The following is a 16,336-nucleotide window of genomic DNA, read 5'->3' on the forward strand; positions in this document are numbered from 1 at the left end:
AAGTAGCCTATTGTTGTCAGGTTCACAGCTTAGAAGTGACTTTGTGTAGTTAAGGAAGTGATAAAAAACAAGTAATATATGAATTTAAATAAATGAAACAAAAAAGTTTCTATAAAATAAAATTGAACCATATCTAAAACACACAATGAGAAAAAAATGTTTTTATCCACTTCATTCATTGGAATTAATTAATTTTCATTTCTGTTTCTGCTTTATTTTATTTCTTTTCTTCCATCTCAGAATAAAATGACCTCCCTTCACAAAGGGAGTCACGTGTCTTCTTCCATGAACTCATCTCACAACACCAAAGTTTCCAATTGATTACATTTGTACAGGTGTACCTATAGTTGTGCCTGATGTAGATGTACCGAGATTCCAAAAAAAAGGCAGCATTTTCAGATGTACTAAAATGTTTGGATTTCCTTTTGTATAATTTACTCATAAAATATTCACAAGTACAGCTAACAAATTCAATCCCATTTTATAAATATTTCCATTTCATTGATGAAAGAATGTTTCCCATTTGCTACATTGACAGATGCTATTTGGGCCTGATACTGTTGTACTGTTGAACTATACACATTCGCAGTAAGGTCATACTGTTTTGCTAACACATAATATACTAACACATTTGCAAGAGTCTTGCAAATGTGTTAATATGTTTTGGTTTTACACATTTTTACATCCCTTTTCAAAACAGTTAACACACATATCATTCAGTGACCCAAAACTCTGCTGTATTCACTGTTTAAAAAAAAAGGAAAACACATGTTCCCAGCTAATGGAGATTATTGGGAAACCTCTCTAATGCTCCTGTGTGCAACCAGTCTGTGCTGCAATTTTTCATAACTCTCTACAGTCTCCAGTACCAACATGCATCTTGGCCAAAGTTCAGTCTGGTGATTACTTGGCTGGAATGTCAGAGATACTGAAAACTGTTTACTTTAAACCTACTAACACATTGAGACAGACTTGTCCACCCGAAAGACAGAACACTTAAGCACAAGAAGAGCAACATAGTGTATGCAGTTCTGCACTTCTGCTGTGCTCAGAAAGAAATCTACTTGATCTGAACAAAGCAGAAGTCTTCTCTTGCAAATATCTTAACACTTTTTTATTGTTTGCACACAATTTGTACATCTTTTACTCAAAATAGTTGACACATAAGTCATTCAGTGACAAAAATCCTTGTTGTGATAATTGTTTCAAAATGGAGGTCACATTGTGACATTGTGTTTTTGTGATAGCATTAGAAATTCTCCCAAATGTGTTTGACTATTGTGTAGTGTTTGTGTATTTGACAGCTTTTGTGTGATGTGTGAAGGCAAGGTTAAGGCCAGTTTGTGGCTATGCAGCAACCTGCAATGCACCTGTTGACCGTGCCTAGCATTGTATTTTTCCCATGTTGAGCCCCTCTACCACAACATTAGAACCCTCAGGTGGTTTTATTACTGTGGCTAATCAGCGTGTATTAAAGTCGGAATTTAACTGAAACCATTACAAAAGAAAAAATCAGGCAAACATTAATGACCCGCAGAGGAAAAATGCGGTTGCTGCAATGGCACAAGTACAGATAAATGAGAAAAAATTGATTATTATCTGATTTTACAAGTAATTTACAAGTCAGTGAATTTTATTTGAACATATTATTATATTACACTAAAGGGAAAAAGTTAAAATGTCTGACCTCAGTTAAGTGTGAGGCCTAATAGTTAACATGTTAATACAGCTGAAGTATATAGTACAGTATTATATACTATATTTATTTTTCTGCACAAGAAAAAAGTATGGAAATGACATGACACATGACACACAACATGTGAATATTGTGCAGATTTTGGGGTAAAGTTTTTTTAATGTAGTGGTCACATTACATAATACCATTTATTTTAAAGAACTGTATATTTTGACACAGGAATGTTTCAATCATAAATGAAAAAATGTCCAAATAAGTAAAATTGTGAACTGATTCAAATTGGAAGAATTACAACACAAAAAAGTATATTTTAGGTAAATGACAAAAGTGAAAGTTTCAAACATTGTTTGTTCTCATAAAATTCATGAGATCCAATCACACTGTTAGTGTTTACAAAGACACATGGTCAGAGTTACCAGATACAATTCACCATCTAGAGACCTTTACTACACATGACTGTTTTTATTTCGGTTTTTAATCAGTTTCATCAGATGCAATTTCTGTTTCTGTTTTGACTTGTTTCTCTTCCTCCGCCTCTGGATAAAATGTTATATATCAAGAATTTCTTTGTTTTTCTCTAATTTCAGGAGGCCTTCACACAGGGAGTCACGGATCTTCTTCCAGGAGTCAATCTCTGAGCGCCAAAGTTCAGCCCTGGCTCTGATAAACTGTGACACTTTAGTCTCTGTGCCTTTGGCCAGACCGATGCTGTCTTTACAGATGAAGAAGATGTCCATGCCAAGGAAAAGAGCATTTACAGCGATGAGACCAGCCCTGGCTGACTTAGAGAGAGCAAGAGGCCCTTTGACTGCTGCCTGACCAATATCTGGGATGTCTGAGGCCACCCTGGGAACGTTACATATTGCTTTACCTTGTTGGGCCACCATCTTACCAGCACTTGAAATCTCTTCTTCACTTTTTAACAAGCCTTTTTCCAAAACTATGTCTTTCCTACTTTTTTCTCTTCTGGTCACCTCCTCCAGACAATCCTGGAGACTCTGTACATCCTCCATGAAGCTCTGAAAGACTTCACTGGCTTTACTTTGATGCTTACGGTTAACTCCAATCTCTGTTGCAGTGGTGACAAGACTGTTGACTCCACTTGTGACTCCCAGCCCAATACCAGTCATTGTTAGAACTAGAGATGCCCCAGCTGTGACTGGAATTAAGGCCAAACCAACAATAGACAGCACACTTCCAACCGCCCCCACCGAGCTTCCTGCCACGCTGGAGATCTTTGCACCTTTGTTCATCCTGTCCAGCTGAACAGCATTCTCCTCCAGCTCTTGTAGAAACTGCAGCATCCTGGGATGTCGTTCATTGAACTCACTGATGAAGCCAGAACATTGTTCCTCCTGGAATAAGAACACCGTCCTGAAGCTCTGATTCATCCTGATGAAAACATAAAACATAGCAGAACAGGCTACAATATTTCATTAAATAAATTAAAAATTATACTGAGGTTCTAAGACAGAGTCCACCTCTAATTTTATTTATTTTGTTTATTTAAACAAACCTAAAAGTCTTTCATGCTAATGGCTCTTTGATGCTGTAATCAGGCACCGTACATTAGGTCAAATTCTAACAACAGCAAGCTAACATGCTAATAGTGACAATGATAACATGTTTACGGTTATAAGATATTTAGTATTTTTTAGTGTATGTATAACGTTACCCTGTTCACCACGATAAAATTATCATCTTAGTTTAGCATGTTAGCATAAAAACAAAGTACAAAGTCTGAACAATTTAAAAAACCTTTAAGCTAAACAAAACAAAGGTTGTCGTGTAGGTTGTAATGACTGTAGTGTGCTCGCTCCATCCCACCACAGTTTACATGGCATGATGTAACTTCACAGCAAAATCAACAAATAAAATTTTTTACCAAATGGTGGGATATAAAAAATGTTCACAAACCGCCTGAATACTTAGGCCTATAATTCATTTTATAAGGGACATATCTTATGACGATCATACAAACAAAAAGAGTATGAGTGTTACCTTATTTCACTGAGCTGATTAATGTGATCAAGCATCCTTTGAATGTGGTCCTGAGATAAGTCCACATGAAGGTCTACCACAGATTCTGCAGTCATCTCCAGGCAAAACTCACTAAAGTGGCTGTAAATGAGAGTAGTAAACTTGTTTTCTATGGCAGGTGTTATTTCTGTAGCCAAATGTGTTATTAGGTTCATTAACTGTCACTTTACCTTTTCTCTAATTTATCACAGATTTTCTTGGTGGTCTGTATGTATTTGTCCAACTGAAAGGACAGTACCTCCACATTCTGAAGTCTGGGAAAGAAGAAGACTTTTGCATCTCGTTTAAACTTGAGGAGCTGAGGGCAGATCAGTCGAGCAGCAATGATGACCACCTGAACATGTTCAAGACTTATCTCTTCGGGGAGATGTAACACCTGGTTCTCCACAAACACGTGTAGAGAGGTGACCGCCAGCTTCTCCACTGCATCCAGGAAGCAGTCGAGCTTCTCCAGGCCTCCCAGGGTGTCCTTCAACACATCAACCAGCTCCTTCTCCAGCTCTGCAAGCTTGCTGTCTGCAGACACCTGGGTCACCTTGCTCTTCATATATTGGCAAAAGGCGGTACCCCTGTTTTTTGACTTGGTAACATGGTCGATATTGAGGTTGACACTGTCAGCCCTGTCTTTGATGTCCATCATCATGTTTAATTCTGTCTCCCTCCAAAGCAGCCATTTAGAGATCCCCTCACAGAATCCTCTCACCGTGTTGGTGTAGAGGAGGGTGTCTGTGATGTAGCGGCACAAGGCCTCTTTAAGTTCCTTTCTGTAAGACATAACATCAGCATGTTTGTGAGTTTCAAAGCAAATTAAAACAAACCTCTTTGAAAGACCAACTGCATCTTCAACCACATGGCCATAACCACTGTGAAATAATGTTACTTTGTGGACAGTGAGCAAGCTCAGTTACTTTTTTATACTATAGATAGTATAGAGATAGTAGTTTTACTATCTATCTTTTTTTACCTGACTTAATATTCCTAAAATCCAATCCAGTATTTATTAAAGTGTTGTTTCCTTCATATTACATCTGCACATTATACGGACTCTATAGCAAATAACTTAAATCCCAGCTTTAGTTTTTCAATTTAGGAAATACACTAATTTGTGTTTTTTATAGAATTTGCACAATTTACCACCAGATGTTTTGCAGATAATTGTTTGAGGTAAAAACATTTGGGTTAAAAACATTACATTTTACTTTCACTTCCAGGAAGAAAAAGCACTTCCCTTAAAGAAAACCATAAAGTAGCATAAATTTTGGGTATTTTCCACCAATGATATTCTACATCGATTTAATCTAAGGAGCAGTTAGATTTAGCACTAAGTAAAAAAAAAACATCTTTAATAAAAATTATATCTTTTTAACACAATAATTGTGCTGCTTTTTATAACTCAATTCAATTAAATTCAAATGTATTTATATAGCGCCAATTTACAACAAAGTCATCTCAAGGCACTTTACATAATAAAGTCCAGACTACACAAGTATGTAGAAGCAACCTAACAAATCCTCCTTGAGCAAGCCCTAGGCAACACTGGAGAGGAAAAACTCCCTTTAACGGAAGAAACCTCCAGCAGAACCAGGCTCAGGGTGGGCGGCCATCTGCCTTGACAGGTTGGGGTGAGTGGAAAGTGAAGGGAGAAAAGAAAAGAGCAACAAAAAGCAACAACAAAACAATGACAAAAAGCAACAACAAAACATTATACAGGTTGGTAGGACACAAAATGACTAGTATACAGTGGTGACAAATAAATGTATAGAGAAAAAGAGGAGGGGAGCTCATTGCACTTGCGGGAGTCCCCCAACACTCTAAACCTATAGCATCTTAAGGTGGAGCTACTTCAGGTTGACTGAGCAGTTTTAACTATAAGCTTTATCAAAAAGGAAGGTTTTAAGCCGAGTCTTAAAAGTAGAGAGGGTGTCTGCCCCCCGAATTTGGATTGGAAGCTTGTTCAGCAGGAGAGGAGCTTGATAGCTAAAGGTCTAATCGGGCAATACAGAACTATGAGATCTTTTAAATATGATGGAGCTTGACCATTAAGAGCTTTGTATGTAAGGAGGAGGGTTCTGAATTCTATTCTAGATTTTATGAGAATTATGAGATTTTATATAACTATTTAGTAAAAGTCCAGCATTTAAAGTCCAATCTAAATAATACGATGATTAGTTTATAATTTTCAAAAAAGTACTTTGGCCCCTTTGACTGACTTATATGACATTATCAGACTGATAATGTACCAATGTCTATGCAGCATTACTCTGCTGAAGCTGCTTGTTTTAACACAGTGTGTGTTGTTCAGTCCTGTGGATCTCAACCCAGGGGTCTGGGCCTAGGGTGGAGGTCCAACGGAAAAACAAAGCTCTGACACACAATGTTTCCTTTTACTTCTCTCTAATCTTTACTTTTGATAAAATTGTTTTACCTTTCTTTAAAAAAGGGAGAATCTTAGAGAAGAAGTCAAGTTGCTTACAACTCAAAATCTGACAGCTCTGACAAATATCCCCAACAAAGCTCTGTTGGTTTTGTAATGCATTTTGAAGGCATATGATATGTTTTTATTGTCAAAGCGCAGTCTTGCAAAGGACAGTTAGTTACTACAGCTGTTAAATGGTGTGTGATTTTTAAAAAAGTCAGCAAATCATTTTAACACTTCACTTAAAAAAGCATAAAAGCATAACGTAGCTGTCTGTGAAAACTCAAACTTTACCTTGCTGGAGACATTTTCCTGCTCTTCGTGCGCAGTATCTGCTTCCTTATTTGAGGCTTCTTGCCTGTCGCCTCGGGTGTGTGGAGAAAATTAAACACAACAAAACTGTGTCTGATCGTGTCCTGTGCCACAGATCCCACTCTGTGACCAAAATCAGCTGAAATAAAAACCACCTGGTTTGCAACTTAGGCATGTCACAGTTATTGGGTTTGGTTTCCTTTTCCTTTTTCCAAATCACAAAAATGAACCGCACCCTTTTCTGGACCTGAAATATGTTTAGCTGAGTCTATTTCCTTTGGAGAGAAAGTTGATAAAGTTCCCATAGCTCTAAGCCTGCTATGAGCATGGTCACAACTGCACTATAACCTCTATATAAAGCAATACTTTAATAATTTGAGAAGTAGCCTATTGTTTTTTTTAGGTTCACAGCTTAGACATTTTATAATGTAGTTAAGAAACTGATAAAAATAAGTAAAATATGAATTAAAATAAACAATAAACTGTGTAAAATAAAAGTGAACAATATCCAAAACACACACAATGAGACAGTTTGTTGTTTTTAATCAGTCTTCATTGATTGGAATAAATGAATTTTTATTTCTGCTTTTACTTAATTCTATTTCTTCTTTTCTGTCTCAGAGTAAAATGGCATCACCAACATAGCTTTGTCTTCTTCTGATTTCCGGAGGTCTTCACACAGGGAGTCACATATCTTCTCCCATGAACTCATCTCTGAGAACCACAGTTCAGCTCTTGCTCTGATAAACTTTAAGACTTCAGTCTCAGCCAGCTTGATGCTGTTTTTACAGACGAACAAGATGTCCAAGACAAGGAAAAGAGCATCGAGCCCAATGAAAATGTTCTTGTCACCATCTGACTGCTGCATCTGTGGTGTCTGAAGCCGCCCTGGTTATCTCACGTAGTTAATATCAGAAAACGTAACAAGTGAAAAAATAATTATCTTCCCCCAGATTTAAACCTTTCTCAACTGCACCAACTATGCTTCCATTGTGGAAAACATGTGACTGGATGCCGTCTCCAGACAATCGTGGATAGACTGCACATCTTTCATAAAGCTTTCAAAGATTTCACTGGCTTTGTTTCGATGTTTACAATTAACTTCAATCTCTGTGAAAGTGGTGACAATACTTTTGACTCCACTGGTGACTCCCACCTATTATCACACCCAGAGACAAGTCACAACCGCCTCCAATTGTTTCCCTTTAACTCTCGAAACTGTTCTGTATCAAGCCACTGCTTTAAAAAGTGCATCAGAATGACTCAGTCATGTTGTTTTACAATTATTTGATAAAATGTTTTAAATTTTGTTCTGTTATCAGCTACTTCCAACTTGCAGAATAGTAAAATTTGTCTTTGAACATGCAAACTCCACACAGAAAGGCACGGTCTGTCAGGGATGTGAACAGGCAGCCTTCTCGCTGTGCCAGTCCACCACCGTGCCGCCCCAGTAATATGCATGTTTGCTAAATTATTTCAATACTCCAGTGCAAGGGCAATTAACAATTCTGATATTGATAATTCATATTGATTCAATACGCTGACCTAGATGTCGAAAAACAAGTAGCATATACCAAAAGTAGTGCGTACCTGGTTTCAGCATCTTCTGACAAAGACTCATCAAGGTGAACACAGAGCCTTCATATTAAATGGTAGGCTGCAGGTTAGCCAGGCACTCGTTTGCACATAGTAGCACATTTTGTCTGAATTTTTCAGACATATATATATATATATATATATATATATATATATATATATATATATATTGCCACCTTTGCCAAGTTATAGGGCCAAGTTATATCTTTCAGTTTTTCTCTGCCTCCAGCAACATCTCATCGGTTCCTCAAACATGAGAACTGGTTTAGAAAATTTTGGGGGGTGAGGGGCGGGTAAGAAAAAATGCAGATATTGCAAAAACAGTGAGTCTAAAAGTTTGTCATCATCCAGCCCTTTAGCTTCACTTCCTGTTCTGGACTTTTATTTTGTAGCCCTTTTACCAAATCTGGTTCCCAGTTCACTCCTCCAGCTTCATTACTTAGCACCATCCGTTCTTGTTTGCCCCTGTTCAGATCCTTTTCTTAAGTCCTGGAAGGAAAAACCTGCTTTCTGGTTTATCTGAACCTAGTTATTTGGAATCCAGAATCTTGTTATTTAGACTTCTAGTGTTCTATTTGGTTTATCTCTGTTTGTAGTCCATGTTTGGTTTATTGTTCATTCCTACCTCTAATCCTTCTGTCTTGGGGTCACATCGGTTGGTCTTTTGTACATGCTCCTGGCCGCTCCCTGTAGTATGTTTTAGGTTCAAAATTTTCTTTGTAGCTATTCATGTTTTGGTGCTTCTAGTTTTCCTTGTGCGTAATTTGCTAGTTTCTATGTTTATTCGTGTTTTCTTTGCTTTGCGTTTCCTCTGGTTCCTTATTTTGTATTTACGTACTTATTTTGTCCTTTTCAGTTATTAGCCCAATCTTCTGTTTTATTTCCCTTGGTTATGTTTATTATTCTTGTTCAGATTTTGTGTAGTATTTCTGTTACCACTTAGTTTTCCTACCCCCCATTTTAAGAGTGGTTTTCTGTTGGCTGTTTGAGTTTTGTCCTTAATAAAGCCTGTTCGCTTAGTATACTGCCTCCTACCGTCTCCTCACTCGGGTCCACCTCAATACAAATCGCAGCAGTTTCTGACAAATTAAATTTGAATCCCTACTTGCACCACAATTGCAGGCCTATTGATCTGATGGTAAATCATTAGTATAGCCTGGTTCTTTGCATGGTTCTTTTGGTTTGTTGCCGTTTTGTTTTTTCACTGGATGCCCTTCCTGTCCCAACCCTTTTATTTGATCAGGGCTCGGGACTGGCACCAGGGTCGTCCTTGGTGGCTGGATGGGGCCACGCCTGGTGGGGTGGGATTCGAGCCTGCTGCTTTCAGCCACTGGGCCCCCCTAAAGACTTTATTGCAGGTAATTTATTTAAAATTAGGCATTCCTTTATTTTTCTGAATTGTGTTAGCACAGCACTCTCTAACACATACAGAAAATGTGTGTATGTGTATTTCAAAGCTCTGAAGTTGTTAAACCAATGGGGAAGTTTTAGGTGTTTTACCTGCAGAGATGGTCTGTGATTTACTCCATGTCACAGCTGAAAACCTCACAGCTCTGATACAAAGTAGTTGGACTCTTAAGTAAGTTGGAAACAAAACGTAAATATGAATACACAAAAGTAAACTGTGTGGGGTAATTGGTTGACATGTGGCTATGAAATGGCTGTACAAGAGTATGTGCTTATTTAAAAAAACAAAAACAAAGTACTGGTGTTCAATATTAGCCTGAATCATCATAGCTGGAACACAATTAACACACATTTCTCTGGGTAAAAACACTAAGAGCCGAAAGTGTTCAGACACCAATCACAGCATTTGGATTGAGAGAAAAGAGCCATGGGTCAGTTCATTTGTTCAGAAACAATAGATCCACAAAGGACTGAAGGTAGAGGAAGAGGACAGAGGAGGTGGAAAAGTCAATTAAGGTTTTTTCCTCCACTGCCTGGTCAGAGTAAAACTGTCTGGGTATGAAAACTGAGTTTGGACCCAGTCCATTCTTATGTCCTCAGGCAAGACACTGAATCCCAAGATGTTTAATAATTTTATACTATGTATAAAAATTAAATTTTACATGTGAATATTGTGCAGATTTTGCTCTAAAGTTGTTTCTGTGTTCAGTTTTTTTGGCTTATTCCATAAGTTTAATGTCACCACAGCAGATCATTGGTCAACATGTTGATTTATCACATTTTCACACCAGATGCCCTTCCTGACACAACTCTCCACAATTTTACCAATCCTGGGACAGCATTTTGCATTTTGAGATGGGCTGTTTGGGGTTCCCTGTCTTGCCCAGAGACACTTCAACATGTGGTCGGGGAGAGTCGGGCGTAAACCTCGGACCTTATAGTCGGTGGGTGGCCAGTCTACCAACTGAGCCACCTAGTGATCAAATTACATAAATACATTACACAATAATTACATATTAAAGTATTATATGTTTTGACACAAAAGTTAAATCATCATCAAATTTCAAATTACAGCTAAACATTCATCTTCTAGCTTGAACACAAAATTTAGAAAAGTAGAGATGAATTATGGTTTGTTCCTATAAAATTCACGACAGCTGATCACAGTGTTAAGTTTGCAAAAACACAGAGATCAGAGCTGAGAGAGATACGTACTGTCTGTTCATTGAGTTTTACTGTCTTTCAGTTTTTAATTCACTTCATCAGATGAAACATTTTTTTCTGTTTTTATTTGTTTCTCTTCTCCCATCTCTGGATAAAATGGTGTCTCAAGAATAGCTTTGTTTTTCTCTGATTTCTGGAGGCCTTCACACAGGGAGTCACGGATCTTCTTCCAGGAGTCGATCTCTGAGCACCAAAGTTCAGCCCTGGCTCTGATGAACTTTGAGACTTCAGTCTCTGTGCCTTTGGCCAGACCGATGCTGTCTTTACAGATGAAGAAGATGTCCATGCCAAGGAAAAGAGCATTTGCAGCGATGAGACCAGCCCTGGCTGACTTAGAGAGAGCAAGAGGCCCTTTGACTGCTGCCTGACCAATATCTGGGATGTCTGAGGCCACCCTGGGAACGTTACATATTGCTTTACCTTGTTGGGCCACCACCTTACCAGCACTTGAAATCACTTCTTCACTTTTTAACAAGCCTTTTTCCAAAACTACGTCTTTCCTACTTTTTTCTCTTGTGGTCACCTCCTCCAGACAATCCTGGAGAATCTGTACATCCTCCATGAAGCTCTGAAAGACTTCACTGGCTTTACTTTGATGCTTACGGTTAACTCCAATCTCTGTTGCAGTGGTGACAAGACTGTTGACTCCACTTGTGACTCCCAGCCCAATACCAGTCATTGTTAGAACTAGAGATGCCCCAGCTGTGACTGGAATTAAGGCCAAACCAACAATAGACAGCACACCTCCAACCGCCCCCACCGAGCTTCCTGCCACACTGGAGATCTTTGCACCTTTGTTCATCCTGTCCAGCTGAACAGCATTCTCCTCCAGCTCTTGTAGAAACTGCAGCATCCTGGGGTGTCGTTCATTGAACTCACTGATGAAGCCAGAACATGGTTCCTCCTGGAATAAGAACACCGTCCTGAAGCTCTGATTAAGCCTGATGAAAGAAAATTAGGTAATAACTACTAACATGACACATCTACAAAATGTTAAACCAAAATGGATAAAAGATTTGGAATTTGGAAAAAAGTTTGGAAAAAACATTGAGATTACAGAAAATTAAATTAGCATATAACATAGCAGAACAGGCTACAATATTTCATAAAATAAATGTAAATGTAATATACTGAGGTTCTAAGAGAGAGTCCCCACCTCTAATTCTATTTATGGGAGTAAATTATATTTAAACAAACCTAAAAGTCCTTCATGCTAATGGCTCTCTGATGCTCTACAAATGGTGCCAGATTAAAAGTAGGTTAACTACTAAGTCCTTAAGATTCGACCTCCAGTGACCATGGTTACATTTCCATTGCAATCAGTCAGTTATGCAGATTACATTTACATAACTGGGATTATTATGGGCCTTGATGTTTGGTGCCAGAAACATGTAGAGTATGAATGTTACCTTATTTCACTGAGTTGATTAATGTGATCAAGCATCCTTTGAATGTCCTCCTCGGATAAGTCCACATGAAGGTCTACCACAGATTCTGCAGTCATCTCCAGGCAAAACTCACTAAAGTGGGTGTAAATGAGAGTAGTAAACTTGTTTCCTATGGCAGGTGTTATTTCTGTAGCCAAATGTGTTATTAGGTTCATTAACTGTCAGTTTACCTTTTCTCTAATGTCTCACAGATTTTCTTGGTGGTCTGTATGTATTTGTCCAACTGAAAGGACAGTACCTCCACATTCTGGAGCCTGGCAAAGAAGAAGCCTTTTGCATCTCGTTTAAACTTGAGGAGCTGAGGGCAGATCAGTCGAGCTGCAATGATGACCACCTGAACATGTTCAAGACTTATCTCTTCGGGGAGATGTAACACCTGGTTCTCCACAAACACGTGTAGAGAGGTGACCGCCAGCTTCTCCACTGCATCCAGGAAGCAGTCGAGCTTCTCCAGGCCTGCCAGGGTGTCCTCCAGCACATCAGCCAGCTCCTTCTCCAGCTCTGCAAGCTTGCTGTCTGCAGACACCTGTGTCACCTTGCTCTTCATATATTGCCAAAATGCCTGACCTTTGTTCTTCGAATTGGTAACATGGTCGATATTGAGGTTGACACCCTCAGCCCTGTCTTTGATGTCCATCATCATGTGTAATTCTGTCTCCCTCCAAAGCAGCCATTTAGAGATCCCCTCACAGAATCTTCTCACTGTGTCGGTGTAGAGGAGGGTGTCTGTGATGTAGCGGCACAAGGCCTCTTTAAGTTCCTTTCTGTAAGACATAGCATCAGCATGTTTGTGAGTTTCAAACCATATTAAAACAAACTTCTTTGAAAGACCAACTGCATCTTCAACCACATGGCCATAACCACTGTGAAATAATGTTACTTTCTGGACAGTCAGCAAGCTCAGTTACTTTTTAAAAAATCTTTACCTGCCTTAATATTACTAAAATCCAATCCAGTGTTTATTTCAGTGTTGTTTCCTTCATATTACAGCTGAACATTATATAGTTAACTACTGTGAATCTTCAGCTGTGGTGTTTGAATTAGCAACAGCCAAGAGTACTGTGCCACCTGTAAACAGCCACTGAAGCATGCCAAAAGACAGGAAGAGCCACAAGAACACACACAACTACAAAAAGACACAGAGAGACACAAAGCTACTAATCTACACAATGTTAGAAAATAGAAATGAAGGCAGAGAACCTTAAAAGACTAAATAAAATAAAATAAATGCAATGGGAGACAAACATACTACAAAAAACCCTGCACCTTCCAAATAAATAGTCAAAAACATGTCCTCCTTTGTTTTTTAGGTTTTAACAGTTCAGCTATTCTTTTTGATCTCCCCAAATACAGTGCTTGTCAAGTTTTCTTAAATTGATAGCTTACTTTCGTTTGGTGCAACTAATTTTATGTTCCCACTGTACTGTAGGTGGGTGTTTAGATATATTATTATTTTATATGTACATGTATGAAAATATAAATGAACACAGGCACTTCGATAAAGTAAAAAAAAAACTCAAAGATCAGTAACATGCCAGGTTAACACAATTTCATTTAACTGCTGAGTGGATTTATTTTAAACTGTATATGCAGTATATGCACATCATTTCAGCTAGTAATAATTCACACTCGTACTATATCTCCTCCTACATTCTTTTCATTGATGTTAATAATAACATCTCTGATTTTGCAACAATGAGAAAATGTCTGCTGTGTAATACATCTTTCCGGGATATCCCCGATTTGTTTTTCCATAGCATTTGCACAATTTAACCAGCAGATGTCCCCAGAGTACACATGGTTTTGAAGTGAATCATTTATTAGAGAAGGCTTCATAAAGGTTTATTGTGTGTGTATGTGTGTGTATATATATATATATATATATATATATATATATATATATATATATATATATATATATATATATATATATATATATATATATATATATATATATATATATATATATATCACAGTATATATTTTATACTGTGGAAAGATTTTACATAAATGAACGATTTACATAATGAAAGCTAAATGCGTTGAATTTTCTTGTTACAATAATTTAAAGGCAAACCCATGACAAGCTTTTTATAACTATTTAGTAAAAATCCAGCATTTAAAGTCCGATCTAAATAATATGATGATTAGTTTCTAATTTATAAAATAGTACTTTGGCCTCTTTGACTAACATTATCAGACTGATAATGCACCAATGTCTATGCAGCATTACTCTGTTGAAGCTGCTTGTTTTAACACAGTGTGGGTTGTTCAGTCCTGTGGATCTCAACCTATGGAGGAGGTCCAAAGGAAAAACGGAGCTCTGATACACAAAGGTTTCCTTTTACTTCTCTCTAATCTTTACTTTTAATAAAATTGTTTTACCTTTCTTTAAAAAAAAGGAAGAATCTTAGAGAGGAAGTAAAGTTGCTAACAACTCGTAATCTGAAAGCTCTGACAAATATCCCCAACAAAGCTCTTTTGGTTTTGAAATGCATTTTGAAGGCATATGATATGTTTTTATTGTCAAAGCGCAGTCTTGCAAAGGACAGTTAGTTACTACAGCTGTTAAGTAAATGGTGTGTGATTTAAAAAAAAAAAGTCATCAAATTATTTTAATGATAAAAAGCACTACCCTTAAATAAAAGCATTAAGTAGCATAAATAACAAAGTGCAAATAAGTCACATTTTAGGCTACATAAGCAAGTAGATTTAGCACCAAGATAAAAAAAAAACATCTAAGAGAAATGTTGCAGCGTTTTAACATATTGTGCAGCTTAAGTGTTTATCTTTTGTACTGAGGTTTTATAATAGCGTATGTGTTGATGTATCTCAAGTTTATTGGATAAGTTTATTCAAGACACTGTGGCTACTGTCTGTGCAAACTCAAACTTTACCTTGGTGCAGACATCTTCCTGCTCTTTGTGCGCAGTCTCTGCTTCCTTATTTGAGGCTTCTGTGTGTCGCCTCGGGTGTGTGGAGAAAATAACAACACAACACAACTGTGTCTGATCGTGTCCTGTGCCGCAGATCCCACTCTGTCACCGCAATCTGCTGAAATAAAAACCCCCTGGTTTGCAACTTCGACATTTCAGGGTTATTGGGTTTGGTTTCGTTTTCCTTTTTCTACATCACAACTGTAAACCGCACCCATTTCTCGACTTAACCCAAGTATGTGCACGCAATGGAGTTTATTTGTTCTCGAGAGTAAGTTGATAAAGTCCACGCAGTTGAATCCGCCTTCACTACACGATCACTTCCTGATGCGACCTTCAAGTGCAGTTGGGGATATTCAAGTTTTGTATGATCGAAATAGAAAGATTGTATTTGATTGTGCAGGAATATTGCATACTATATATATATGAAGAACAATTAGTAAAGTCATACAGAGTGCAGAATGTTTTTTTGCTGAAGACAGTAATTACAATGCTGAAATGAACATAGTAATTTTAGTTTGGAATTACATTAATCAGTAAGCAAGTATTACAAAATAACATTTATAATACAGTAAATGTTTTGACTCAGGGTTGTTCATATATTCAGTGAAGAAGAAGAAACATATTGTCCAAATAACAAAAAAGTAGACTGGTGTAAACCAGGAGATTTACAGAGCTAACAGTCAAAAAAATTTTTTTATCAATGTGTAGTGTTAAAATCTGAGCTGTAAACTTGTTTTGATGTTTACGATTAACTTCACTCTCTGTGACAGTGGTGATAAAACTGTTGACTCAACTCTTGACTCCCATAGCTTCCCCACCTATACCCCTAGACAATTTTCTAAAGCTGTAAAAGGACTTAACACCAAACCAAGGTTAGAAAGCACAACCCCAACTGCCCCCACAGAGCTTCCTGCCACACTACAAATTTTGGCACCTGTATTCATCCTGTCCAGTTGAACAGCATTCTACTCCAGCTCTTTTAAAGACTGCAGCATCCCGGGATATCGATCCCCAAACTCTTTAATTAAGTCAGAACATGGTTCCTTCTGAAATAAAAACACAGTTTGGAAGTGTGGGTCCATCCTGATGAGGACAAAAGACAAAAAGAAGATTACAGTACCGTAAAAAGATGGCCCTCATAACGGCCTGTACTACAAATTGGACTCGGAGTGTGTTTTATGTTGCGTTGGGGCACCTGACAAACAAAAAATCAACCCCTTCAACTGTGATACATTTCTGTTTCAAACATCTGCTTTAA

At 37.7% G+C, this 16,336-nt stretch overlaps 2 protein-coding genes across 3 annotated transcripts; both read right to left on the minus strand.

The window, feature by feature from the left end:
* Positions 1 to 791: 791 nt before the first annotated feature.
* On the minus strand, positions 792 to 6,843 carry LOC137100469 (apolipoprotein L3-like). Of its 2 annotated transcripts, none has more exons than XM_067478308.1 (4): positions 6,447 to 6,843; positions 3,907 to 4,500; positions 3,698 to 3,808; positions 792 to 3,088 (listed from the first exon to the last, which is right to left on the minus strand). In XM_067478308.1, the coding sequence occupies exons 1-4, from the start codon at positions 6,458 to 6,460 to the stop codon at positions 2,245 to 2,247; spliced, it is 1,563 nt and encodes a 520-aa protein (XP_067334409.1). In that variant the 5' UTR covers positions 6,461 to 6,843; the 3' UTR covers positions 792 to 2,244. The 2 variants fall into 2 exon arrangements, with proteins under 2 accessions (XP_067334409.1, XP_067334408.1); XM_067478307.1 differs by having other exon boundaries at positions 3,698 to 3,817.
* A 2,579-nt stretch (positions 6,844 to 9,422) lies between these two features.
* On the minus strand, positions 9,423 to 15,382 carry LOC137099930 (uncharacterized). The gene is made up of 4 exons (XM_067477370.1): positions 15,037 to 15,382; positions 12,310 to 12,903; positions 12,101 to 12,211; positions 9,423 to 11,632 (listed from the first exon to the last, which is right to left on the minus strand). Exons 1-4 carry the CDS (start codon positions 15,048 to 15,050, stop codon positions 10,717 to 10,719), a joined length of 1,635 nt encoding a protein of 544 aa, XP_067333471.1. The 5' UTR covers positions 15,051 to 15,382; the 3' UTR covers positions 9,423 to 10,716.
* Between the last annotated feature and the right edge of the window lie 954 nt (positions 15,383 to 16,336).

The sequence above is a fragment of the Channa argus genome, chromosome 15 (genome assembly GCF_033026475.1).
Source record: "Channa argus isolate prfri chromosome 15, Channa argus male v1.0, whole genome shotgun sequence".
NCBI lineage: Eukaryota > Metazoa > Chordata > Actinopteri > Anabantiformes > Channidae > Channa > Channa argus.